This window comes from Nansenia antarctica, assembly GCF_963989245.1.
Source record: "Nansenia antarctica genome assembly, chromosome: 10".
NCBI classification, from domain to species: domain Eukaryota; kingdom Metazoa; phylum Chordata; class Actinopteri; order Argentiniformes; family Microstomatidae; genus Nansenia; species Nansenia antarctica.
In genome coordinates this window covers 2,038,489-2,064,905 of record NC_137680.1, presented here as the reverse complement: position 1 = coordinate 2,064,905, position 26,417 = coordinate 2,038,489, and the positions used below count along the sequence as shown (strand labels likewise).

Below are 26,417 nucleotides of genomic sequence, written 5' to 3'. Positions count from 1 at the left end.
ACAGCCCTGCAGGCTATGGACTGATGGGACTGCAGCTCCTGGCCTATGTGTGGTTCTACTGCATTGTTCTGATCTCACTCAATTAATAATAATAATAATAATAACTTTATATAGCGCCTTTCAAAAAACCCAAGGACGCTTTACATAAGCCATCAAACCTCTCTCTGCCTCCTCCTTAAATTGTCTAATTGTTTTAATTCAGTTTGAGTACCTATAAAGCCTAACACCTTCTCTTATCCGCCCTTACTCTTTCTCACCCTCTGTCTCTGTTTATCCACCCCACCCCGCGCTCTCTCTCTCTCAGGTTTTTTGCAGTGCCAGTCATGGCCCTGAAAGCTAACTTTGGGAGAAGATAGTCAATGGCATCCAGCTTTTTGACCGTAAAGGTTTTTTTGTTTGAGGAGGGCAATAATATAGAATAGAATAGATGGAATAGACTTTATTGTCGTTGTACAGTTGCCTATACAATGAAATTGTAGTGGTTCTTCTGAAGGTGCAAAAACAGAAAACATATTCACATATTCACAAACATATACACATATAACCTATCACAAATATTACACACTAGACAATTAAAAAGCGAAAATGCTATAAAACAAGCTAAGAGACAATGAGGTCCGTGGTGTCAAGTGCAAATAAAGACAACAATCTTAAGAAAATAAAAACAACTATAAAAGCAAGCTAAAAGACATGAGGTCAGTGGCGTTATAATACTATAATAATACTGTAAAAATATATAAATGTATAAATAGGCACTTAGAATAGAGTTATTGCACATTTCTATTGCACTTTTTCCCCTGAAGATAAACATTTATGAACATGTCTTATGTCTATTGTTCAGTGTTCAGTGTTCTGATGGTCCATGGGTAGAAACTGAATAATGTTCATGCATTGAATAAAAGGGGAGAGAGAGGTCATTGTGACTAGTTTTATTTGTGTATTTTTTTTACAACATAGTAGTGAACATAGCAAATCTTTTCTATTATTTGAACTGAACTTTTTTTTTTTAACCCTTCCACAAATCTTCCTCCTCAATCCTCGTCGTCCTCCTCCTCTTCGTCTCCGTCCAGGCCCTCCGTCTCCTCCTGGGCTGCCCTCTGCTCCTCCAGGGCAGCCTTCAGCGCCTGCTCCTCCTCCAGACTGGGGTCCAGGGCCTCTGTGATGTCTGGCCCGCTGGGGTACTCTAGCTGGGGCGCTCGTGGGCAGGTGGGCGTGTACCCTTCCCCAGCAAACTTCATGCCCCTGCCAATGTAGATGTTCTCAAACTTCCTACAGGACGAAATAACAGTTAACAACTGCAATATTGCCCATCTAAACCTAGACAACGATAATAAAAAGTCACATTGTTATATCTAGTGTACAATTCTGGTTATCAAGATATGAAGGCGTCTTACTTCCCAGTGGCGTAAGCGTACGCCCCTGGCCAGAGGTTGGAGCGCAGCACAGCGATGGCAAACTGAGAGATCAGGGTGGAGGACATCTTGGAGCTCCAGGGAGGGGTGCCAGAGATCTCTGCAACGCAGACAGAGCAGCAGGAAGACCAAGTGAGTTTGACACACAGGAAGAAGCCAGATTTTGGAGCTTTGGAATTCTCTCGAGGGTCAAATCCACCCGTTTACTCTCCTCCCTTATCTGTGGCCCTCTCCCCTCCCTGCTGTCTCAGTAAAGTGTGTCAGATCCACCAGCAGAGTGAAACACGCTGGTTGTTAGAGTGAGACATGGTGGTTGTTAGAGCGAGACATGCTGGTTGTTAGAGTGAGACATGCTGGTTGTTAGAGTGAGACATGGTGGTTGTTAGAGTGAGACATGCTGGTTGTTAGAGTGAGACATGGTGGTTGTTAGAGCGAGACATGCTGGTTGTTAGAGTGAGACATGCTGGTTGTTAGAGTGAGACATGGTGGTTGTTAGAGTGAGACATGGTGGTTGTTAGAGTGAGACATGCTGGTTGTTAGAGTGAGACATGGTGGTTGTTAGAGTGAGACACGCTGGTTGTTAGAGTGAGACATGCTGGTTGTTAGAGTGAAACATGCTGGTTGTTAGAGTGAGACATGCTGGTTGTTAGAGTGAGACATGGAGGTTGTTAGAGTGAGACATGCTGGTTGTTAGAGTGAGACATGCTGGCTGTTAGAGTGAGACATGCTGGTTGTTAGAGTGAGACATGCTGGTTGTTAGAGTGAGACATGGTGGTTGTCAGAGTGAGACATGCTGGTTGTTATAGTGAAACATGCTGGTTGTTGGAGTGAGACATGCTGGTTGTTAGAGTGAGACATGCTGGTTGTTAGAGTGAGACATGCTGGTTGTTAGAGTGAGACATGATGATTGTTAGAGTGAGACATGGTGGTTGTTAGAGTGAGACATGCTGGTTGTTAGAGTGAGACATGCTGGCTGTTAGAGTGAAACATGCTGGTTGTTAGAGTGAGACATGGTGGTTGTTAGAGTGAGACATGGTGGCTGTTAGAGTGAGACATGGTGGTTGTCAGAGTGAGACATGCTGGTTGTTAGAGTGAGACATGCTGGTTGTTAGAGTGAGACATGCTGGTTGTTAGAGTGAGACATGCTGGCTGTTAGAGTGAGACATGGTGGTTGTTAGAGTGAGACATGCTGGTTGTTAGAGTGAGACATGCTGGTTGTTAGAGTGAGACATGCTGGTTGTTAGAGTGAGACATGCTGGCTGTTAGAGTGAGACATGGTGGTTGTTAGAGTGAGACATGCAGGTTGTTAGAGTGAGACATGGTGGTTGTTAGAGTGAGACATGGTGGTTGTCAGAGTGAGACATGCTGGCTGTTAGAGTGAGACATGCTGGTTGTCAGAGTGAGACATGCTGGCTGTTAGAGTGAGACATGCTGGTTGTTGCTGAACCCAGACTGAGGCTGACCTGCGTCCTCGGCCAGGGAGGTGAGGAGGGGCGGGCCCACCTCTGGCTCCGGCTCGTCAGGCTCCTCCTCCTTCTCCTCCTCCTCTGCTCCCTCGTCAAAGTCGTCCTCAGGCTTCTCCGCCAGGTTCACCCAGACACAGCGACCCTGGAAGAGCCATGCTGTTATCACACAATAACACACACACACACACACACACACACACCTCAAATCCGAGATACTGTATTCCTTACGATGGGAAAATAAGACAGACAGACAGACAGACAGACAGAGACACACACACACACACACACACACACACACACAGACACACAGACAGACACACACACCTCAAATCCGAGATACTGTATTCCTTACGATGGGAAAATAACACACACACACACACACACACACACACACACACACACACAGACAGACAGACACACACCTCAAATCCGAGATACTGTATTCCTTCCAGAAGTCCTGATGTGAGCAGCCAGGGTGTGGTAACTGTGGTAACGTACCTGCTGCAGGATGTGCTTGACATGATGCACCCAGGTGGAGAGAGAGTCTGCCATCTCCAGGACAGGAATGCCCTCGAAGTCCAGGTTCTCCTCAAAACTGTCTTTGGCCCCCTCCTCTTCCTCTTCACCTTCCTCCTCCCCAAACTGATAGTATCCCAGGGGACTGACTTGCGTGCCGGCAGAGATGCGAGCAATCTGGGCTCGCAAATAGTTGGCCTCATTGCCCGGGAAGGGGGGGTAGCTGATGATGGGTGCGTCCAGAGTCCCTGTGAAGAACTTGCGGATCTGGCGTGCGGCTGTGATCTGTGCAGGAGTGACGGCAGGCAGCCTCACCCAGGGCAGGCCCGGCTCACTGCACACGAAGTAGGTGAACTTGTTCACACCTGTGCGGTTGTCCTCCTTCGGCACTATGGGGGGAGGCTTGTACGTAGACCGTGGGAGAGGGTCAATCTAAAAAGACGAAACAGAACAGATCACCGTTTCATAGAATATAAAAAGTAAGCGTTTCGCATAAGTCTCAGTTATTGTGAATATGACTAAAATAAATGATCAAAATCAGTAACATTCAATAACCACTGTTTCCATTGGAACATAATCCAGATGTGTTTGGAACTCACCACCTCCACCACCTCCGCCTCCTCCTCGTCATCCCGAGCCTCCGCTTCTCTGTCCTCGTCTTCTGCTGTTTCCTCGTTCCCCTCCTCCCCCTCCTCCTCCCCCTCCCTGTACTCCCCCTCAGCGACCAGATAGTTGCCCTCCGTCCCCAGGATCTTGCCCCAGAGCCGGCAGCGCTGCAGGGGTTGGGAGTCCACCAGATGTTTCAGCGCCAGAAAGACCCTCTGCATCTCCTCTGTGCCCAGGCCCACCCCAGCCTTCTCCAGGAAAAATCCAAGCTCACCTACGTTAGGGAGGGGCGTTTCAATCTAATGGGAGACAAGAGACAAGACCATCACAGAAATTATTGATCCATCCAAGTCACAACTTTGTCCCTAAAGGTTATCTCTGATGAGCTTCCTGACTATCTACGGCTTTTCACACGACATTGTTGTCTAGCTTAGTTCATGGGGCGGCTGTGGCTCAGGAGGTAGAGTCGCCGTCTAATGATCACAAGGTTGGCAGATCGGCGGTTCGAGCCCCGGCTGGCCACATGTCGAAGTGTCCTTGGGCAAGACACTGAACCCCAAAATTGCTCCCAGTGAGCGGGCCGGCGCCTTGCATGGTAGCTTGCCGCCATTGGTGTGTGAATGGGTGAATGAGAGGCCGTTGTAAAGTGCATTGGAGCAGCGAAAAAGGTGCTATATAAGTGCAGTCCATTTACCATGAATGTGAAAGGACTTATCTCGTCAACGTTTGCAGGAAAAGTGCTACACAAATAAAAGTGATTATTATTATTATTATTATTATCTCGTCCTACCAGTTCCTCCTCTTGGTCGCCTTCATCACCACGTCCTCTAGAGAACAGCAGCCGCTGCTGCTCTGCCAGGAGTTGGGCAGCGGGGGTGATGGGCAGGTCTCTCAGAGTGTTCTGATGGTCCTGCAGCAAGCCCCGCTTCACCTCCCGACTCAGGTCCTCTATCACGTCCACCGCGTTGTCCGGACGCTCGTCCATCACCTTGGTCAGCAGCCGTGCGAGGTGGTCATAACTAGGGAGGGTTTGAGGATACAGTGATGTGTCAGTGATACTGTCATGGTTTTACCACACTAGTCTCAGCTACTATGAACACTGCTAAGGGAAGGGAATGGACCATGTTCACTGTGGGCACTTGCTTTCTGAGCTTAATTGTAAAAGAGTAATATTAACATTAATATTCATGGTCGACATCAACCGCAATTAGTCATCATGAAAGTGCTTTGGAGGACCAAGTCAGTGTTATAAACTGTAAAACGTATATATATATATATATATATATATATATATATATATATAAACATACAGTACAGGCCAAAAGTTTGGACACACCTTCTCATTCAATGCGTTTCCTTTATTTTCATGACTATTTACATTGTAGATTCTCACTGAAGGCATCAAAACTATGAATGAACACATGTGGAATGATGTACTTAACAAAAAAGTGTGAAATAACTCTAAATATGTCTTAGATTTTAAATTCCTCAAAGTAGCCACCCTTTGCTTTTTTGTTGTTAATAAAATATATAATAATAATATTAAATATGTATATATATATATAATAACATATTATTATTAACACATATTATATTAAATATTATTATAATATATTTTACCAACAAAAAAGCAAAGGGTGGCTACTTTGAGGAATCTAAAATATAAGACATATTTAGAGTTATTTCACACTTTCTTGTTAAATACATAATTCCCATGTGTTCATTCATAGTTTTGATGCCTTCAGTGAGAATCTACAATGTACCAAATAGTCATGAAAATAAAGGAAACACATTGAATGAGAAGGTGTGTCCAGACTTTTGGCCTGTGCTGTATCATACGCTACCCTTCACTATACCAACTTCTCTTCTCTTATACTCAAAGTAGGAACATATCATCATTTGAGGTTAAAAGCAGGATCAGATACTCACAGGTTGAGGTTACTCTTCGTACTATTCTTCATCATAAAAGCCTTGAAGCAGGTCGCTGCCTCCTGAGCCTCCATCTCTCTGAGCTCTGGACAACTACACCTGTTTATGTCATAAAACCTTCTACTTCAATGTTAATATAACATTTAGCACACCATCAATGGCCAAAACTTTAGCCCAAAACGACAGATATCTCAACCGTTAGCTTGTAAAAACTAGCTATCGGTAACCAAGTTCCTTTCCAGAGAAATAACGAAGCATGTTGCTATGGTAAACAAAACCGTTGCTATGCTGGTGTTACACTGCATCAAACCGCCGTCCAGTCAATGGCTTGCGTTCGTAAATTCGCTCTGAGAGCGCCGGAGCGCACACTGGGTTCAACGTCATAAAGGGACCAAGTAATTTGATTGGACAAGAGGCATTTCATGAGTGCTGATCAGATTCCAGAGCGAATTTACGAACTATGATTGAATCCCCCTACCAGTACACTTCAAAAGGACAAGCTAAAAACAATGCTAGAAGATGATGTATTTTTTTTATGATGTTAAATTATTACAAGTATTATATTATTAGATTATATTAGCTTACGAAACCGTGAGGACACTGAGCTGTGGAATAGGTGGCAGTCATGAACGGTCGATTCTAATTGTTTACCAATCATTATTGATATCCAATCAGGACGGTCGTTTAATAAGGTGTCAACCTATAGGATTCATCGACCACACCTACATAAGAGACTAATTAACTCTCTAGACTAATTATTAAATTAAAGGCAGCTGCGTCGCGCGTTTCCCACCCTGTGGTGTTCTCCTCAGACCTCAGACCTCCGTCCAAGCTTAGTTATTCCGTCTGTCATGAAAAACTCAACTTTTCAACAACATTCAGCCTTCAGCAAATAGACTATGGGGCTACTTCTGTTTGTCCAACACATGGGACACTACGAGAGGCTTGGTGGGAAAGAGGGACAGTTGAGGAGTTTGCAGGTGTGCTGACCGGAGGTAAGGGCGCGTTTAGTTGAAGCCAACGGCCGTTTTATTTCTCTGTTTGACTGTTATTGTGTTGTTACCAACAGAAGAATATTGCAGGGGATTTTGGCAAAAAAAAAAAAAAAAGGCAAATTTTTTGGGCCGCTACCCACACGTTTAGCTGTGTTACTCATTCCGTGGATGTATGGTCCTTACAAGTTGTACATCATTATAAAGGTGACCAATCAGGCTTTCCAACTATATAAAATACAATATCAATTGGTATTATTAAAGGGGAGGAATAACCAACAAAAAAAGTGTTTCCGAACATTTTTTGAGGGGTTTATGTTGGTGCAACCCAGCCTAAATTTAATAAACTACTGCAGTGTTAAGTCCTATAGTTTAATGTTGTCTCTTTCCCTCAGGTCTGCAGCATCTCAGTTCTCCTGTTCTGGTCAGGTGAATCCCAGTCCTGGTGGAGACCTTTATGGTAGGTGTCAGTTTACCACCACACTGGACACATGTTTGTTTTAAAACCCCAAAATGGAACACTGAACTGTTTGTCTGTAAACTGCTGTCTTGACTATTTGTCGATAGAATGCAGTAAGAGCAAAACATTGTAATACATTTTATATAATAGCTTCAATTAATGTCATTCAAATCATGAGAACAAGAATAGATAAATAAAAAGTAAAACAAAAGCACAGATAGTAAAAACATCAATACAAATAGTTAAATATTAAAACCTGCTAAAAAAAAGATCAGTGAGAGCTGAGAATCGTAACATGTCAACCTGAGGTAGTAATTGAACCTGTATTTTGTTTCCAGGTCTTCAAATAATGACATATCGTAGACTGGGAAGCATCACCAGGTAGGACCATTGGTTTCAACCATGCATTCATGGATTGAACATTTCTACCTAAAGCTGTGAGAGTAGAATGAGTAGGTTTTTTATTTTTTTTCTTATTTTTCTTATTGTGTATTTGGGAGTGACAGGGTACATCAAAGAATGCACCAGAATGTTTCATCCACAGTCCTGTAGTTTTGGTTTACTCTCTCTGCATCATTTTAGCACAATTTTTCATCCATAGTTCCATAGTTTCATCCATAGTCCTGTAGTTTTGGTTTACTCTCTCTGCATCATTTCAGCAAGAAAGGGTAGGCAGGGTAGGCATTTCAACAAGATGTTAGGGTAGCCATTTCAACAATATGTTAGGATAGTAATTTCAGCAAGACGTTAGGGTAGTTATTTCAGCCAGATATTAGGGTAGTAATTTCAGCAAGACGTTAGGGTATTATTTCAGCCAGATATTAGGGTAGTCATTTCAGAAAGATGTTAGGGTAGTAATTTCAGCAAGGCCTTGGGTAGATAGGCATTTCAGCAAGGCCTTGGGTAGGCATTTCGGCATGGGTTTGGGTAGGCATTTAGCAAGGCCTTGGGTAAGCATTTTAGCAAGGCCTTGGTTAGGCATTTCAGCAAGGCATAACGTTTGCCACTGTGTTTCCAGACTCTTTCACGTCTGTCACATGTGCTCAGCGTGAACCTGTTCTCTTCTGTGAAGAGAACGGGGCGCCAATGGCGAAAATGCCCATTCTGCTGTTCTCTGGCAAATGACAATCGAGCTGCACCACTGTCCTAGGGGTCTTACTGTTCTCGATCTGTGCCAAGTCTCTTGGCTCGGTAATCTCCTCACAGCGATGCAGTGTTAAATTGTGACATGGTTGTTATGTCCGCCCTATTTGGGGTTGTTAATGGGGACATGTTTTTCATGCCTGACACAGAAGACCTAATGCCTTGTCTAATGGTTTCTATTTTATTGTTAAAAAAGGATGCAAGTTCATTGCATTTACTAGTTGAGTGAAATTCCTGAGCAATGGGTGTTGGGGGATTTGTTAGTCTGTCAACAGTTCTGAAAAGGATGCGGGCATTATTGATGTTATTGTTTATGATCTTAGAGAAAAATGATTGCCTGGCACTTCTTATTTCTAAGTTATAGTTTTGCAGATTCTCTTTATAGATATTATAGTGGACTTGAAGGTTTGTTTTTCTCCATCTGCGCTCTGCTTTACGACATTCTCTTTTTTGGGTCTTTACGGATGGGGCAGTTCTCCAGGGAGCTTTTTGCTTACCAGAGATGCATTTGGATCTAATGGGTGCAATATCATCAATGGTTTTTGTGATTTTTAAGTTGAAATCGTGTAGAAGGTCATTTACTGAGGTTGGAATAGAAGTTTGGGGGGGGGGGCTAGGGAAAAGGCCTGTGTGAACAGTGCACTGGTCTTTTCATTGATATATCGTTTGGAAATAGTTTTAGACATAGTTTGAATAACAGGAAAGATAGATACGTCAAAGAATATGCAACAGTGGTCAGCCAGGGCAATGTCAGTTACAACAACATTTGAAATATCTAGGCCTTTGGTGATGATAAGGTCCAGAGTGTGACCTCGATTATGAGTAGGGAGGTTCACATGTTGTTGAAGTTCAAAAACATCTAACAGAACAGAGTTCTTTGGCTTTGTTGTCCTCTGAGTTATCTACATGAATATTGAAATCACCAGCAATGATCAGACCATTAAATTCAGTAGTAATGATGGAGAGAAGCTCTGTAAGTTCATTAAAGAAGCTAGTAGAGTATTGGGGTGGTCTGTATAAAATTATAAAAAGAATTCGAGTGGAACATTTAAAAACAATTGAAAGATATTCAAATGATAAAAATTCCCTCAATGAGAATTGGTGTCTTGTTATCTTTATCTAACCAGGTCTCAGTGATAAATAAGAAATCTAGTTCATAGGAGCTAATCAAGTCGTTGATTGAGAGACTTGCAGATTCATCCTCTACAACATCAGAAGGATACGACCATTCCTCACCAGAGAAGCCGCTCAACTCTTGGTCCAGTCACTGGTCATCTCTCACCTTGACTACTGCAACGCACTCCTGGCCGGAGTCTCCACCTCCGTCATCAGACCTCTGCAACTCATCCAGAATGCTTCTGCCCGTCTGGTGTTCAACCTCCTCAAATTCTCTCATATTTCCCACCTCCTTCACACCCTTCACTGTCTCCTGTTGGTTAGTTTTTGTTCTTCCTTGTTCATGTTTGTTCATTCGGCCGGCCCTGGGACTTTTGTGGCTCTAAGCAAGATTTTTTTATAAAAGCAACAAACTTGCACATAACAAGGTCTATAAATAAACACAATGACAAAATAACACGAGTAAATAAAAATATTCAAAATAAATAAAGTGAACACAAATTGTTCTGTTAACTACAAAACAAACAGTGATAGACTACTGTAGAAGCTAAATTATTAATTAAAACTATTCAAAATAATGAAGTCAAAATGTAAATATTAAAAGCAACAACCTTGCACATATCAAGGTCTATAACTAAAGACAATGACAAATGTACACCAATAAAAAATATTTTTGACAAATAAATAGCAATGAACAATCAATTTAAGAGTGCAAAATATTCCAAATAAATAAAGTGAACCCTACAAAATTGTTCTGTTAACTACAAAACAGCTATAGGCTACTGTAGAAACTAAATAACAATTTATAACAGCAAATTATTCAAAATAAGTCAACATTTAAACTCTAAAAACAACAAACGTGCACATAACAAGGTCTAAAGACAATGACAATGACAAATGAACACAAATAAACACCAACATATTTTTGACATTAATAGCAGTGAACAATCAATTTAAGAGTGCAAAATATTCCCCCCAAAATAAAGTGAACCCTACAAAATAGTTAACTATGTTAACAACAAAACAACAGGCTACATGTCTTGGGCCGGCCCTGGTTTGTTCTTACATTCTTTTCTTCTTCATTTCTTATATTCTTTCCTCTGTTAATTATTTTGTTCTTCCATCCCTCTGTTCGTCCATACTTGCTTCAGTGTTTTTGTCCATCTGTCCCTTCATTAGTTATTCCTTTAAACATTTTTCTGTTAATCAATTTCACCTGCTTTCGTGCAAATAAAAGCAACAACAGGTGGACAGGAGAGGCAACAGCGGCGCAAGGTTTGCTGTGACAGTAGAGGCAGTCTAGAGACAGTCTAGAGACAGAGGCAGTCTAGAGACACTATGGACAGATGTTTGGAATCGCTGGGTTCATCCTTTTCTTCTGGGATCTGCCAGGATGTTGGTCTGGCACCAGACAGGACAGCACAGCACGTGGAAGGACAGTGGATTCTGTTTATCCGGTTGGTTTCACTGTACTGGACCCAGAAGCGCTCTGCTTGAGGCTACGGTCCTGAAACTCATTCTTTTTTTTTAACGACGAAGAAGAGCTTTGACCCTGTTCCGTCCGCGGCTTCACCACGTTTTGCTCCTTGGTTGGAGGCCATCTTGGTTGGAGGCTGTGTCTCCCAGCACAGTCTCAACATGGTAGAGGAGATACCGGGAGACGGGCCATCACGCGAGGAGCACTGCCAGAGCCCTACAGAACGACCTCCAGAGGCTTACTTGTGTGCATATTTCTGACCAAACTGACTCCATGAGGGCCCGACGTCCTCTAGTGGGACTTGTGTCTTGTTGTCTCAGGTGTAGAATGATTACTGAACTGGTCTCTATGGTCTCAGGTGTAGAATGATTATGAACTGGTCTCCATTGTCTCAGGTGTAATGATTACTGAACTGGTCTCCATTGTCTCAGTTGTAATGATTACTGAACTGGTCTCCATTGTCTCAGGTGTAGAATGATTTCTTATGAACTGGTCAACTGGTCAGTGGTATAATAGTGGTATAACAGTGGTATAATAGTGTATAATAGTGTATAACAGTGTATAAATAGTGGTATAACAGTGTATAAATAGTGGTATAACAGTGGTATAACAGTGGTATAATAGTGTATAAATAGTGGTTTAATAGTGGTATAATAGTGTATAAATAGTGGTATAACAGTGGTTAAATAGTGGTATAACAGTGGTATAATAGTGGTATAACAGTGGTATCGGATCGGTACTCGGTATCGGCAAGTACTGCACGGTCAGGTATCGGTATCGGGATCAAAAAATGGTATCGGAACAACACTAATGATTACTTATGAACTGGCCTCCCTTGTCTCAGGTGTAGAATGATTATGAACTGGTCTCAGGTGTAGAATGATTACTTATTAACTGGTCTCTATTGTCTAAAGTGTAGAATGAACTGGTCTCCATTGTCTCAGGTGTAGAATGAACTGGTCTCCATTGTCTCAGGTATAGAATGAACTGGTCTCCATTGTCTCAGGTGGAGAATTATTACTTGTGCTGATTTTCTCAGACAGACCCCTCCTTCCAGTTCCTGTGCCTCAAAGGTAATTTCAATATATATATACAATATTAACACAATTAAACCTTAACATTGTATATTTGATCCCCCACAGGGATATCCACCATACTCACAGCCCAGCACTGCATTTACATTTTTGGCATTTAGCAGACACCTTATTCCAAAGCAACTTACAATCATACATTTGAGTAAGTGAATCATCTTTCCAACAGTCATAGCAGGAAAAGTAATCTATGCATAGGCTAGGGGCCATTGGCAGTCGTCATGCTAGAAGAACGACGATTTATAGACATTGGTGAAATCGTACAAGGGGGTAGTAGATGTCTCTCGAGAAACAGTATGGGGGGGATGCAGGTGTCTCAGGAGACACAGTGCTTGGGGTTGGTAGATGTCTCAGGAGAAAACAGTATGGGGGGGGGGGGATGCAGGTGTCTCAGGAGACACAGTGCTGGGGGGTAGTAGATGTCTCAGGAGGAGCGGTATAGGTGCATCCTGAAGAGATGAGTCTTCATTCTCTGACAGATGATGGGGTGTGACTCTGCAGTTCTGACAGCCATGGGAAGCTCATTCAACCAGCAGGGAGCGAGAGTAGTGAAGAGATGTGACTGAGCAGCGTCACTGCCGCATTGGCGTAGAGGTGGTGGGGCCAGTTGGCCAGCAGAGGTGGAGAGTGGAGTGGATGGGCTGAAGTTACCCCCCCAAACTTAAGCCTGTTTACTCCACTCCTCCACCTCTGCTGGGGGACTGGTCCCACCACCTCTACGCCAACGCGGCAGTCACGCTGCCCGGTCACGTCTCTTCACTACACTCGCTCCCTGCTGGTGGAATGAGCTTCCCACTGGTTTCAGAACTGCAGAGTCACTCCCCATCTTCTGTCGGAGACTGAAGACCTCCATCTCTTCAGGTTACATCTTAACTGCAACTCCTGAGACATCGACTACACCCCAGCACTGTGTCTCCTGAGACACCTGCTTTCTCCTCTACTGTGTCTCCTAAGATGTCTACTTTCCACTGTCTCAGGTGTAGAATGATTACTTATGAACTGGTCTCCATTGTCCCAGGTGTAGAATGATTATGAACTGGTCTCAGGTGTAGAATGAATAATAGTGGTATAACAGTGTATAATAGTGGTATAACAGTGTATAATAGTGGTATAACAGTGGTATAACAGTGTATAATAGTGGTATAACAGTGGTATAACAGTGTATAATAGTGGTATAATAGTGTATAATAGTGGTATAACAGTGTATAATAGTGGTATAATAGTGTATAACAGTGGTATAATAGTGTATAATAGTGGTATAACAGTGTATCATAGTGGTATAACAGTGGTATAACAGTGTATAATAGTGGTATAACAGTGTATAACAGTGTATAACAGTGGTATAATAGTGTATAACAGTGGTATAATAGTGTATAATAGTGGTATAATAGTGGTATAACAGTGGTATAACAGTGGTATAACAGTGGTATAACAGTGGTATAACAGTAGTATAACAGTGTATAACAGTGGTATAATAGTGTATAATAGTTGTATAACAGTGTATAATAGTGGTATAACAGTGGTATAACAGTGTATAATAGTGGTATAACAGTGTATAATAGTGGTATAACAGTGTATAATAGTGGTATAACAGTGTATAATAGTGGTATAACAGTGGTATAACAGTGTATAATAGTGGTATAACAGTGTATAACAGTGGTATAATAGTGGTATAATAGTGGTATAACAGTGGTATAATAGTGGTATAACAGTGGTATAACAGTGTATAATAGTGGTATAACAGTGTATAATAGTGGTATAATAGTGGTATAACAGTGTATAATAGTGGTATAATAGTGTATAACAGTGGTATAATAGTGGTATAATAGTGTATAATAGTGTATAACAGTGGTATAACAGTGGTATAATAGTGGTATAATAGTGTATAACAGTGGTATAATAGTGTATAACAGTGGTATAATAGTGTATAATAGTGTATAACAGTGGTATAATAGTGGTATAACAGTGTATAACAGTGGTATAATAGTGGTATAACAATGGTATAACAGTGTATAATAGTGGTATAACAGTGTATAACAGTGGTATAATAGTGGTATAATAGTGTATAACAGTGGTATAACAGTGTATAATAGTGGTATAACAGTGGTATAACAGTGTATAATAGTGGTATAACAGTGTATAACAGTGGTATAATAGTGGTATAATAGTGTATAACAGTGGTATAACAGTGTATAATAGTGGTATAACAATGGTATAACAGTGTATAATAGTGGTATAACAGTGTATAACAGTGGTATAATAGTGGTATAATAGTGTATAACAGTGGTATAACAGTGTATAATAGTGGTATAACAGTGTATAATAGTGGTATAACAGTGTATAATAGTGGTATAACAGTGTATAATAGTGGTATAACAGTGGTATAACAGTGGTATAATAGTGGTATAACAGTGGTATAACAGTGTATAATAGTGGTATAACAGTGTATAATAGTGGTATAACAGTGGTATAACAGTGTATAATAGTGGTATAATAGTGTATAACAGTGGTATAATAGTGGTATAACAGTGTATAATAGTGGTATAACAGTGGTATAATAGTGGTATAATAGTGTATAACAGTGGTATAATAGTGGTATAACAGTGTATAATAGTGGTATAACAGTGTATAACAGTGGTATAATAGTGGTATAATAGTGTATAACAGTGGTATAATAGTGGTAACAGTGGTATAACAGTGTATAATAGTGGTATAACAGTGTATAATAGTGGTATAATAGTGTATAAATAGTGTGTACATAGTGGTATAATAGTGTATAACAGTGTATAAATAGTGTGTACATAGTGGTATAATAGTATATAAATAGTGTGTACATAGTGGTATAATAGTGTATAACAGTGTGTACATAGTGGTATAACAGTGTATAAATAGTGTGTACATAGTGGTATAATAGTGTATAATAGTGTGTAACAGTGTATAAATAGTGTGTACATAGTGGTATAATAGTGTATAAATAGTGTGTACATTGTGGTATAATAGTGTATAACAGTGTATAAATAGTGTGTACATAGTGGTATAATAGTGTGTACATAGTGGTATAATAGTGTATAAATAGTGTGTACATAGTGGTATAATAGTGTATAACAGTGTATAAATAGTGTGTACATAGTGGTATAATAGTGTATAAATAGTGTGTACATAGTGGTATAATAGTGTATAAATAGTGTATAAATAGTGTGTATATAGTGTTATAATAGTGTATAAATAGTGTGTACATAGTGGTATAATAGTGTGTACATAGTGGTATAATAGTGTATAAATAGTGTGTACATAGTGGTATAATAGTGTATAAATAGTGTGTACATAGTGTATAAATAGTGTGTACATAGTGGATAGTGGTATAATAGTGTATAAATAGTGTGTACATAGTGGTATAATAGTGTATAACAGTGTATAAATAGTGGTATAATAGTGTGTACATAGTGGTATAATAGTGTATAACAGTGTATAAATAGTGTGTACATAGTGGTATAAATAGTGGTATAACAGTGTATAACAGTGTATAAATAGTGGTATAATAGTGTATAACAGTGTATAAATAGTGGTATAATAGTGTATAAATAGTGTGTACATAGTGGTATAACAGTGTATAAATAGTGTGTACATAGTGGTATAACAGTGTATAAATAGTGTGTACATAGTGGTATAATAGTGTATAAATAGTGTGTACATAGTGGTATAACAGTGTATAACAGTGTATATATAGTGTATAACAGTGTATATATAGTGGTATAATAGTGTATAACAGTGTATAAATAGTGGTATAACAGTGTATAAATAGTGGTATAATAGTGGTATAACAGTGGTATCGGATCGGTACTCGGTATCGGCAAGTACTGCACGGTCAGGTATCGGTATCGGTATCGGGATCAAAAAATGGTATCGGAACAACACTAATGATTACTTATGAACTGGCCTCCCTTGTCTCAGGTGTAGAATGATTATGAACTGGTCTCAGGTGTAGAATGATTACTTATTAACTGGTCTCTATTGTCTCAGGTGTAGAATGAACTGGTCTCCATTGTCTCAGGTGTAGAATGAACTGGTCTCCATTGTCTCAGGTATAGAATGAACTGGTCTCCATTGTCTCAGGTGTAGAATGATTACTTGTGCTGATTTTCTCAGACAGACCCCTCCCCCAGTTCCTGTACCTGAAAGGTAATTTCAATATATACAATATTAACACAATTAAACCTTTACAATGTATATTTGATCCCCCACAGTAATATCCACCATACTCACAGCCCAGCACTGCATTTACATGTTTGGCATTTAGCAGACACCTCATTCCCAAGCAAATTACAATCATACATTTGACTAAGTAAGTGAATAATCTTTCCAACAGTCATAGCAGGAAAAGTAGTCTATGCATAGGCCAGGGTCCATTGGCAGTCGTCGTGCTAGAAGAACGAAGATTTATAGACATTGGTGAAATCGTACAGGGGGGTAGTAGATGTCTCTCGAGAAACAGTATGGGGGGGGGGGGGAATGCAGATGTCTCAGGAGACACAGTGCTGGGGGGTAGTAGATGTCTCAGGAGGAGCGGTATAGGTGTATCCTGAAGAGATGAGTCTTCATTCTCTGACAGATGATGGGGTGTGACTCTGCAGTTCTGACAGCCATGGGAAGTTCATTCAACCAGCAGGGAGCGAGAGTAGTGAAGAGATGTGACTGAGCAGCGTCACTGCCGCATTGGCGTAGAGGTGGTGGGGCCAGTTGGCCAGCGGAGGTGGAGAGTGGAGTGGATGGGCTGAAGTTACCCCCCCAAACTTAAGCCTGTTTACTCCACTCCTCCACCTCTGCTGGGGGACTGGTCCCACCACCTCTACGCCAACGCGGCAGTCACGCTGCCCGGTCACGTCTCTTCACTACACTCGCTCCCTGCTGGTGGAATGAGCTTCCCACTGGTTTCAGAACTGCAGAGTCACTCCCCATCTTCTGTCGGAGACTGAAGACCTCCATCTCTTCAGGTTACATCTTAACTGCAACTCCTGAGACATCTACTACCCCCCAGGACTGTGTCTACTGAGACACCTGCTTTCTCCTCTACTGTGTCTCCTAAGATGTCTACTTTCCACTGTCTCAGGTGTAGAATGATTACTTATGAACTGGTCTCCATTGTCCCAGGTGTAGAATGATTATGAACTGGTCTCAGGTGTAGAATGATTAATAGTGGTATAATAGTGGTATAATAATGGTATAACAGTGTATAACAGTGGTATAATAGTGGTATAATAGAGGTATAATAGTGTATAATAGTGTATAACAGTGTGTACATAGTGGTATAATAGAGTATAACAGTGTGTACATAGTGGTATAATAGAGTATAACAGTGTGTACATAGTGGTATAATAGAGTATAATAGAGTGTACATAGTGGTATATTAGTGTATAACAGTGTATAAATAGTGGTATAATAGTGGTATAACAGTGTATAAATAGTGGTATAACAGTGTATATATAGTGGTATAACAGTGTATAAATAGTGGTATAATAGTGGTATAACAGTGGTATAATAGTGTATACTAGTGGTATAACAGTGGTATAACAGTGGTATCGGATCGGTACTCGGTATTGGCAAGTACTGCACGGTCAGGTATCGGTATCGGTATCGGGATCAAAAAATGGTATCGGAACAACACTAATGATTACTTATGAACTGGCCTCCCTTGTCTCAGGTGTAGAATGATTATGAACTGGTCTCAGGTGTAGAATGATTACTTATTAACTGGTCTCTATTGTCTAAAGTGTAGAATGAACTGGTCTCCATTGTCTCAGGTGAAGAATGAACTGGTCTCCATTGTCTCAGGTATAGAATGAACTGGTCTCCATTGTCTCAGGTATAGAATGAACTGGTCTCCATTGTCTCAGGTGTAGAATGAACTGGTCTCCATTGTCTCAGGTATAGAATGAACTGGTCTCCATTGTCTCAGGTGTAGAATGAACTGGTCTCCATTGTCTCAGGTGTAGAATGAACTGGTCTCCATTGTCTCAGGTGTAGAATGAACTGGTCTCCATTGTCTCAGGTGTAGAATGAACTGGTCTCCATTGTCTCAGGTGTAGAATGATTACTTGTGCTGATTTTCTCAGACAGACCCCTCCCCCAGTTCCTGTGCCTCAAAGGTAATTTCAATATATACAATATTAACACAATTAAACCTTTACAATGTATATTTGATCCCCCACAGTAATATCCACCATACTCACAGCCCAGCACTGCATTTACATGTTTGGCATTTAGCAGACACCTCATTCCAAAGCAAATTACAATCATACATTTGACTAAGTAAGTGAATAATCTTTCCAACAGTCATAGCAGGAAAAGTAGTCTATGCATAGGCCAGGGTCCATTGGCAGTCGTTGTGCTAGAAGAACGAAGATTTATAGACATTGGTGAAATCGTACAAGGGGGTAGTAGATGTCTCTCGAGAAACAGTATGGGGGGGGGGGGGGGGAATGCAGGTGTCTCAGGAGACACAGTGCTGGGGGGTAGTAGATGTCTCAGGAGAAACAGTATGGGGGGGGGGGATGCAGGTGTCTCTGGAGACACAGTACAGGGGGGTAGTAGATGTGTCAGAAGGAGCAGTTAAGGTGTAGCCTGAAGAGATGAGTGTTTATTCTCTGACAGAAGATTGGGAGTGACTGCAGTTCTGGCAGCTGTGGGAAGCTCATTCCACCAGCGGGGAGCGAGTATAGTGAAGAGACGTGACTGCCGCATTGGCGTAGAGGTGGTGGGGCCAGTCGGCCAGCAGAGGTGGAGGAGCGGAGTGAACGGGCTGAAGTTTGGACTCACGACTTGAGCAGTAATTCTAAATCCGAGCTGCTTCTTTTCATTCCACCAAAGTCTGTCGCGATCCCCTGTAGCATGGTCTTGAAGTTAGCTAGCTCCGCACCTGTGTCAAACTTGGCCTCCTCAGTCGTTGCCATCTCTTTTCCTTCTTTTTTCCCCCCTGCACGTATACTGTCACCTGGCATGTTCTCAAGTTGTTTATAGCACTATTAGGCTTTTAATCTGGTACTGTTTTTTAGAGGGGTATTGAGTTCAGCTCTGAGGAGCTCTTTAGCTACACAGCTTCTCTGGTGAGGGATGGACGTATCCTTCTGATGTTGTAGAGCAAGAATCTGCAGGTGCGTGCTGTCGCTGCAATGTTCTCCGCAAAGGATAGGCAGTTGTCCAGGATCACTCCAAGGTTCTTGGCTCTCTGGGAGGAGGTTACAGTAGAGTTCTCAACTGTGATGGAGAGGTTTTGGAGAGGGCAGGCTTTCCCAGGGAGGAAGAGTAGATCAGTCTTGTTTAAGGTTGAGCTTGGGGTGGTGGGCTGACATGCATGCAGAGATGTCAGCAAGAAACGCAGAGACACGTGTTGCCACATGTAGGTCGGGAGGGGGGGGGGGGGGGGAAGACAGGAAGAGTTGAGTGCCACCTGCCTAGCTGTGGTAGGAGAACCCATGTGAGTTGATCACAGAGCCAAAACACTTGGCATAGAGGGAGAACAGTAAGGACCCTAGGACAGTCGTGCAGCTCAATTGGCATTTGCCAGAGAACACCAGGATTTGCAGGTTCGTCATTCGCGCCCCGTTCTCTTCATAGAAGAGAGACAGGTTCACGCTGAGCACATGTGACAGACGTGAAAGAGTCTGGAGACGCAGTGGCGAACGTTATGCTGCCTGCAACATCATCCAGCATGACCGGTTTGGATATATGGCGCGATTCCGAGTTGTTGTGATGTTGTTGAAAAATGTATGTAATTGTATGTTTTTGATATATGCCTAATAAAGTTGCCTCCTAAAATCCAACCCCTCGTCCACGTCGTAGGAGGCGGAAACGGATAAGTTACAGGTGACATTTAGCTCACTATTAGCAGCACCTGTGATTTACCTGGCAAACGGGGCACTGGTGTTGTATGTTTACATTTTTTTTTTTGTAATCAATTATTTATTGCAAAACAGCACACATGAAAAACTCACATTATTACACCAAACAAAATAAGTGTCTGTCCTGATTTATTTATTGTTTACCAATGTTTACATTTTTAAGAAGTATATACAGTTGAAGACTAAAAGGTTACATTTTATATTTTCTCACCAACCTGTGAGGTTTAATATCAAGTCTTAAATATGTTAATAAAGCCAAGTCTTGAATATTTTCAAGGCAAGTGAAGTCTTAAATATTGTCAAGGCAAGGGACTCTGAAATATTTTCAAGGCAAGGGACTCAGTGGTACAAAGTCCTTCAGCATTTTATTAAGGCAAAGTGGAACCTACATTTCGTGTTAGGGGATAGAACCTCACTTGTGTGACTGTTATTAAATGTTTGATCTATTTATTTCTTACATTTGTTTTTTCTTCTTTTATTGCATTTTATCTTTACTTCTTTTTACTGTTTTATCTAGTTCCCCTGCTTTTATATAAATGTTATGCTTGTATATGTTTTTATATTCACTATGTTTTTATCCCTGTTGTACAGCACTTTGAGCTGCATTTCTTGTGTGAAAGTGTGACTTCCTTGTTTTTGTCATTTGTGTGCTGCAGTGATTAATATGCTGTACCGAGAACAAATTCCACAGGCTCTGGACGTGTGGCTAATAAACTATCTATCTAGTTCAGGTTTATTGTGATATGTATTAATACAATGCCATTCTTCAGCCTCGTCTCTCTCTCTAGTATCACACACAACAACATAGTCCACAATACAAACAAAACAACACAGTGCAGGGTGTGAAGGTCTTAGTGCAGGGTGTAAAGGTCTTAGTGCAGGGTGTAAAGGTCTTAGTGCAGGGTGTAAAGGTCTTAGTGCAGGGTGTAAAGGTCTTAGTGCAGGGTGGAAAGGTCTTAGTGCAGGGTGGAAAGGTCTTAGTGCAGGGTGTAAAGGTCTTAGTGCAGGGTGTAAAGGTCTTAGTGCAGGGTGTAAAGTGCCCAGTGCAGTGCGCATGGTTCAGCTGTTCAGCAACCTGACCGCCTGTGGGAAGAAGCTGTTTCTGAGCCAGGTTGTGTGTGAGTTGATACTTCTATAGCGTTTTTGGGATGGGAGGAGTTTGAATAGTGCATAGGCAGGGTGGCTGGTGTCTTTAATAATGAGCTTTCAATGTTATTGAGTTGTGGCAGCTTCTATGGTGCTGCGATAGAAGTTCACGAGATATTTGGTTCTCTCTCTCTGTATTTTCTCTCTCTCTCTCTCTGTATTATGTTCTTATGTCACTATTTACGCTTTTTTGAGTTGTATACAGAACACTCTAATAAAGATGGAAAGTGCTTGAATTGAAGTTTTATCCTAATAAAGACATTTAAATAAAAATAACAAACTGTGTGGAGGTGTGTTTTTGCTGTTCTGTGACTGCTGTCGATAAGGGAGGGAGAGGGAGGGAAGGAGGAGGGAGGGAGGGAGAGAGGAGGGAGGAGGGAGGGAGGATGGAGTCAAGTCAAAAGTCAAGTCAAAAGTCACTTTATTGTCCCATCACTGGGACATTTGTATTGGGCTTACACCCCACAGCAGCCAACAAAGAGCAACAGACAATACAGAATATTAGCACACAAACAGAAGGCGGCCCTGATTAAAACAAGAGTGGAAATAAAATGATAAGCAAGATAAGTTACATTCATCTGGTGCAGTTTAAAAGTTTAACAGAAACGGGAATAAAAGAATTTTTAAATCTATTTAATCTAGCGCGTGGGACTCTGAACCTCCTCCCAGAGGGCAGCAGTTCATACTCTGCATGTAGGACATGGGAGGGATTCATGAGAATTCTATTAGCCTGTCTGAGAGTAGCCTGTTCAAAAATAGACTGCAGGGATGAGTGGTCTTTCACCCCTATGATCTTCCATGCAGTCTGTATCAGTCGGACCAGTTTGGACCTTAGTTTTACAGATAGGTTACCAAACCAAGATGTAATGCCGTATCTGATGAGACTCTCTAAGACAGACTGGTAGAAAAGTAACATAAATTTTGGGTCAACACCATGAAAGGTGTCACCATCTAGTGGTGTCTCTAGTGTCTCTAGTGTCACCATACTAGACACCATAAAGGGCTCTGCACACAGCGTGCGATTTCTGTTGCACGTCAACATTCCATTTTGAAGTTTGAATGGAAGTCTATGAGAACATCGCATTTCAACACACACGGCCCCGATTTTAATCGCACGGCGAAAATTCGATTCCATTCATTTTGAATGGGACAAAGCACACGGCGTGCGAGTTTTGTCGCACTGTCAAATTTGTGCTTTTTCCCATTCAAAATGAATGGAATCGAATTTTCGGTGCCAGTCGGACGGCCAAGGTGGAAGAGCGGAGTGATCGGCAGGTGTTTGTGGACTGAACATTGCTTGAAAGTAGGGAGGTGCGAGCTTAGAATGATACGGTTCTATCTCCGTTTAGAATGATAAGGTTCTATCTCCGCGTTTAGAATGATAAGGTTCTATCTCCGTTTAGAATGATAAGGTTCTATCTCCGTTTAGAATGATAAGGTTCTATCTCCGTTTAGGGCAGTTCAGAGATATTGAGCGTCAACGTGTTTACATTCCATTATGTTTTTGTGAGATGGAACCTTTGTATTTTATGAATTACTAACTCAAAAATGTCAACATTTTAAAAATAACACCACACAGGCATTAATAAACACCTAATGGATCAGATTATGTAAACTCAAATTGACAAAAATTGAGATAGAACCTTATAATTCTAAAGTTCACCCTTCTTGAGGGACCAGAGATCTCGGTGTCATAATTGACTCAGATCTTAACTTTGAAACCCATATCAAAAATACAACAAAAATATCATTCTATCATTTAAGAAACATTACTAAGGTACAATCTATTCTCTCCCAGGCAGACACTGAAAAACGAATGCATGCCTTTGTCACTAGCAGACTAGATTCCTGCAATGCTCCCCTGACAGGTCTACCAAAACAAGTGATTAGTCGACTGCAAATGGTTCAGAATGCTGCTGCTCGTGTCCTTACAAGGACCAAACGAAGAGCGCACATCACACCTGTCCTGAAATCACTGCACTGGCTCCCTGTCAGTTATAGAATAGACTTAAAAAAAATAATAATTTTGCTAGTCTATAAATCACTCCACTGCCATGCACCCAAATACATCATGGACATGCTTGTACGATACACACCAGGTAGACCCCTGAGGTCCACTGGCACTGAACTCCTGACGGTCCCAGAAGCCAGGACCAAGAGATATAGAGAGACAGCTTTCAGTATATATACTCCCAGACTATGGAACACCCTACCTGAGAGCCTGAGATTGTCCAAAACACATTGAGGGGGACCTCAAAACCTACTTCTCGCCTTTTAAATGTCCATCTTAGTTACTGCTTTATCTTATTTGCTATTTGAGAAGCGCATTGGGTCACATTTGGTGAGAAATGCGCTATACAAATCAAATTTGATTTGATTTGATTTGATATATACCCACACGGTAAATTCCTATTGTTCTAGTGATGTAGACTCAGTAGACAGAAAATGTTAGTTTGAAATGTTTTATTTGTCAGAGGGTTACAACAAGTACAAAAGGTGGAAGTTGGACTGCTCAGGATGTTGATGAGTTGTTCGACTGTGCTGAAGGTACGATGCATCAGACTTAGTAGCTGGCCATGGTGCTGGTGAGCCAGTCATTGAAGAGGCAGACCTAGAAATTAGAAAAGGGAGACATTAGTGGTCAAACCAAGTAGGACATGATGAACAATGTGATCGCGATCTGACTTTATAACATTTTTTTAAAGAAATCTCTTTCCAGTCTCACCTTGGCGTAGACACCAGGGTTACCAGCCTCGGCACAGCCGTAGCCCCAGGACACAACACCCTGCAGCTCACCGTTGCACACAAAGGGGCCACCGGAGTCACCCTGAGAGAGAGAGGGAGAGAGAGAGAGAGAGAGAGAGAGAGAAGGTAGTGATATTAGATTGGGTTATTCAATATCAATATCACCATCTAAACAATTGATAACTGAAGTGTATGTTGTGAAGGATCGTGGACTTCATATAAAGTCATCACTGTTGTCAAGTGCGTACCTGGCAAGAGTCCTTGCCTCCCTCCAGGTATCCAGCGCAGAACATGGCGTCGGTGATCATGCCGGGGTAGGCATTGTCACAGGCGTTGAAGGACAGGGTGGGGATTTCCAGGCACATCAGCTGGTCACCGCTGACTATTAACAGAGAGAAAGGGAGGGATGGATGGATTGAGAGAGGGGGAAGAAGGAAGACAGAGAGAAGCGGTTAGATATATTGACACTATGTTTGTAAAGGTAATCTGACCTTCCCTGGCATCTCTATACACACTCATTCATCATGAAGATGATCTACTGCCACATTTAACCTTTGACCCTTGTGCTGTACTCACCGGAGCTCATGGTGTTGCCCCAGCCAGAGACTGTGCACATGGTGCCAGCGGAGGCACAGCTGGTGGGCAGAGCCACGGTCTGCACGTTGCTGTTGAGTTTGGCAGACTTTTTCAGCTTGATTAGCATGATGTCGTTGTCGATGTTGTAGGAGCTGTACTGGGGGTGACGGATCACTTTAGAGGAAGCGATGAACTGCTCGGTACCCTCTCTCACTGTGATGTCGTGCTCGCCAAGACGAACCTGCACACGGCTAAAAGAGATAGAAAGAGTCAAAGTAAGAGCAGAGTCAATTGTTTCATGATTTTGTGTGTAACATTAACTTCTGTCCCCTGGTCAGGCTTGATACTTGTCTGTTATTTGTTGTAAAGAGAAGAAATTATTTGTAGCCTACAGTACAGTACTTACGACTTGTAGCAGTGAGCAGCAGACACAACCCAGTCCTTGCTGATCAGGGAGCCTCCACAGAAGTGGTACCCAGAGTTCAGGGACACCTGGTGGGGCTGGGAGTGGGCCTGGCACTCATACCCTCCGACGATCTTGTCTTCCTCCGCAACTGAAGTAGAGAGACATAGAGATAAATAGAGAGAAGGCACAAAGTTCTTCTTTAACGATAAGTTATTTTGGTTATGTTTTTCCTCTTAACTTTCTACACAATTAGAAATTACTTCCCTCACCTTTCGAAATGGTTAAAAAAAGAATGATGATATCAATAACCTAACCTAATCGTCAAATTATAGACTTTTTGTGACAAGCTGCAGTAGATCCTAGGATTTAAATACTGTTTGCTACTGTCAGCAAATTCTAAACAAATGCACTATTTGTATTTGCATTGCAGCTAATCATTCACAGTGGAAAATGTCACCACCAAATCTATAGGCTCTAATACTCACAAGCGGCTCCGATGAGCAGAACGAAGACCAGAGAAATCATGGTTGCTGTGTGTTCCTGTTGATGATAGAGGTTCACCTGCACCCCTGGTTTATATCCACCATCAGAAGAGCCACCCCAGTTCCAGGACGACCTCATTGGTCAGTGGAGAGCCAATCAGTCAAAGGAAGATAAGATTAGGTTATTCATAATATTTCAGTCAGGAGTAACAGATGTTCAGGTCTCGTCCATGGATGGATCTTACATGACATGTCATTGCATGTCACGGCTGTATGTTTGTTATCATGTAGGGTGTTCTCCTGGAAACGCTACAGATATGGAACTGACCCAAGGTTGTAGCACATGTGAACTTGGATAGTATGTAAAAACACAACAGTAGGCTTACACAATGTTTTGCTGGTCAATCTTATCATTCATAGGACATAAATTGTATATTGTATACTCTCACTTATCACTACAACTAGTAACACTATTATTTTACTAATTCAACATGACTCTAGAACTTGTTCTGAATCACTAGAACTTGTTTTTTGAAATCACTCTATTAAACATTAATTTACAAACTTGATTTGACTATAATCCAAAACAACATCAAAGTTATTTCTCCTGCACGTTGAGCTTGATAAAAACTTGAAGGAATTATACTATAATTAAGATACTGTATTTACTAACATGGAGCCAAAATGAATTATCAAGTTGATGTCTATCAGCAAACCCTGTCCCAATGGCAAGACATTCTCTATTAAATGACATATCATAAAAGGTTCTTGGATAGTTTCTTCAACATCTGATGTCATGTCAGTAGGGTTTTGATTCATTTCACAAAGAAGTCCATTGGTGATGAATCACACAGAGGATTGGCTAAAAGTTCAGAAACTGTCAAAATATTTGAAACATTCAAAATCATTCAAATCATTTATGTGAAATATTATGAATCACCTAATCTTATCGTCCACCA

At 41.5% G+C, this 26,417-nt stretch overlaps 2 protein-coding genes across 2 annotated transcripts; both read right to left on the bottom strand.

Annotated features, from left to right (window-relative positions):
- Window positions 1-1,031: 1,031 nt before the first annotated feature.
- On the bottom strand, window positions 1,032-6,003 carry LOC308166228 (radial spoke head protein 4 homolog A-like; the record flags this gene model as incomplete). The annotated part of the gene is made up of 7 exons (XM_080540493.1): window positions 1,032-1,269; window positions 1,395-1,512; window positions 2,876-3,020; window positions 3,377-3,826; window positions 3,994-4,299; window positions 4,791-5,019; window positions 5,930-6,003. 7 exons carry the CDS (start codon window positions 6,001-6,003, stop codon window positions 1,032-1,034), a joined length of 1,560 nt encoding a protein of 519 aa, XP_080396619.1.
- Window positions 6,004-23,812: 17,809 nt separating this feature from the next.
- Window positions 23,813-25,501, bottom strand: LOC308166504 (trypsin-1-like; the record flags this gene model as incomplete). The annotated part of the gene is made up of 6 exons (XM_080540826.1): window positions 23,813-23,860; window positions 23,975-24,076; window positions 24,243-24,362; window positions 24,554-24,821; window positions 24,977-25,124; window positions 25,462-25,501. 6 exons carry the CDS (start codon window positions 25,499-25,501, stop codon window positions 23,813-23,815), a joined length of 726 nt encoding a protein of 241 aa, XP_080396952.1.
- Between the last annotated feature and the right edge of the window lie 916 nt (window positions 25,502-26,417).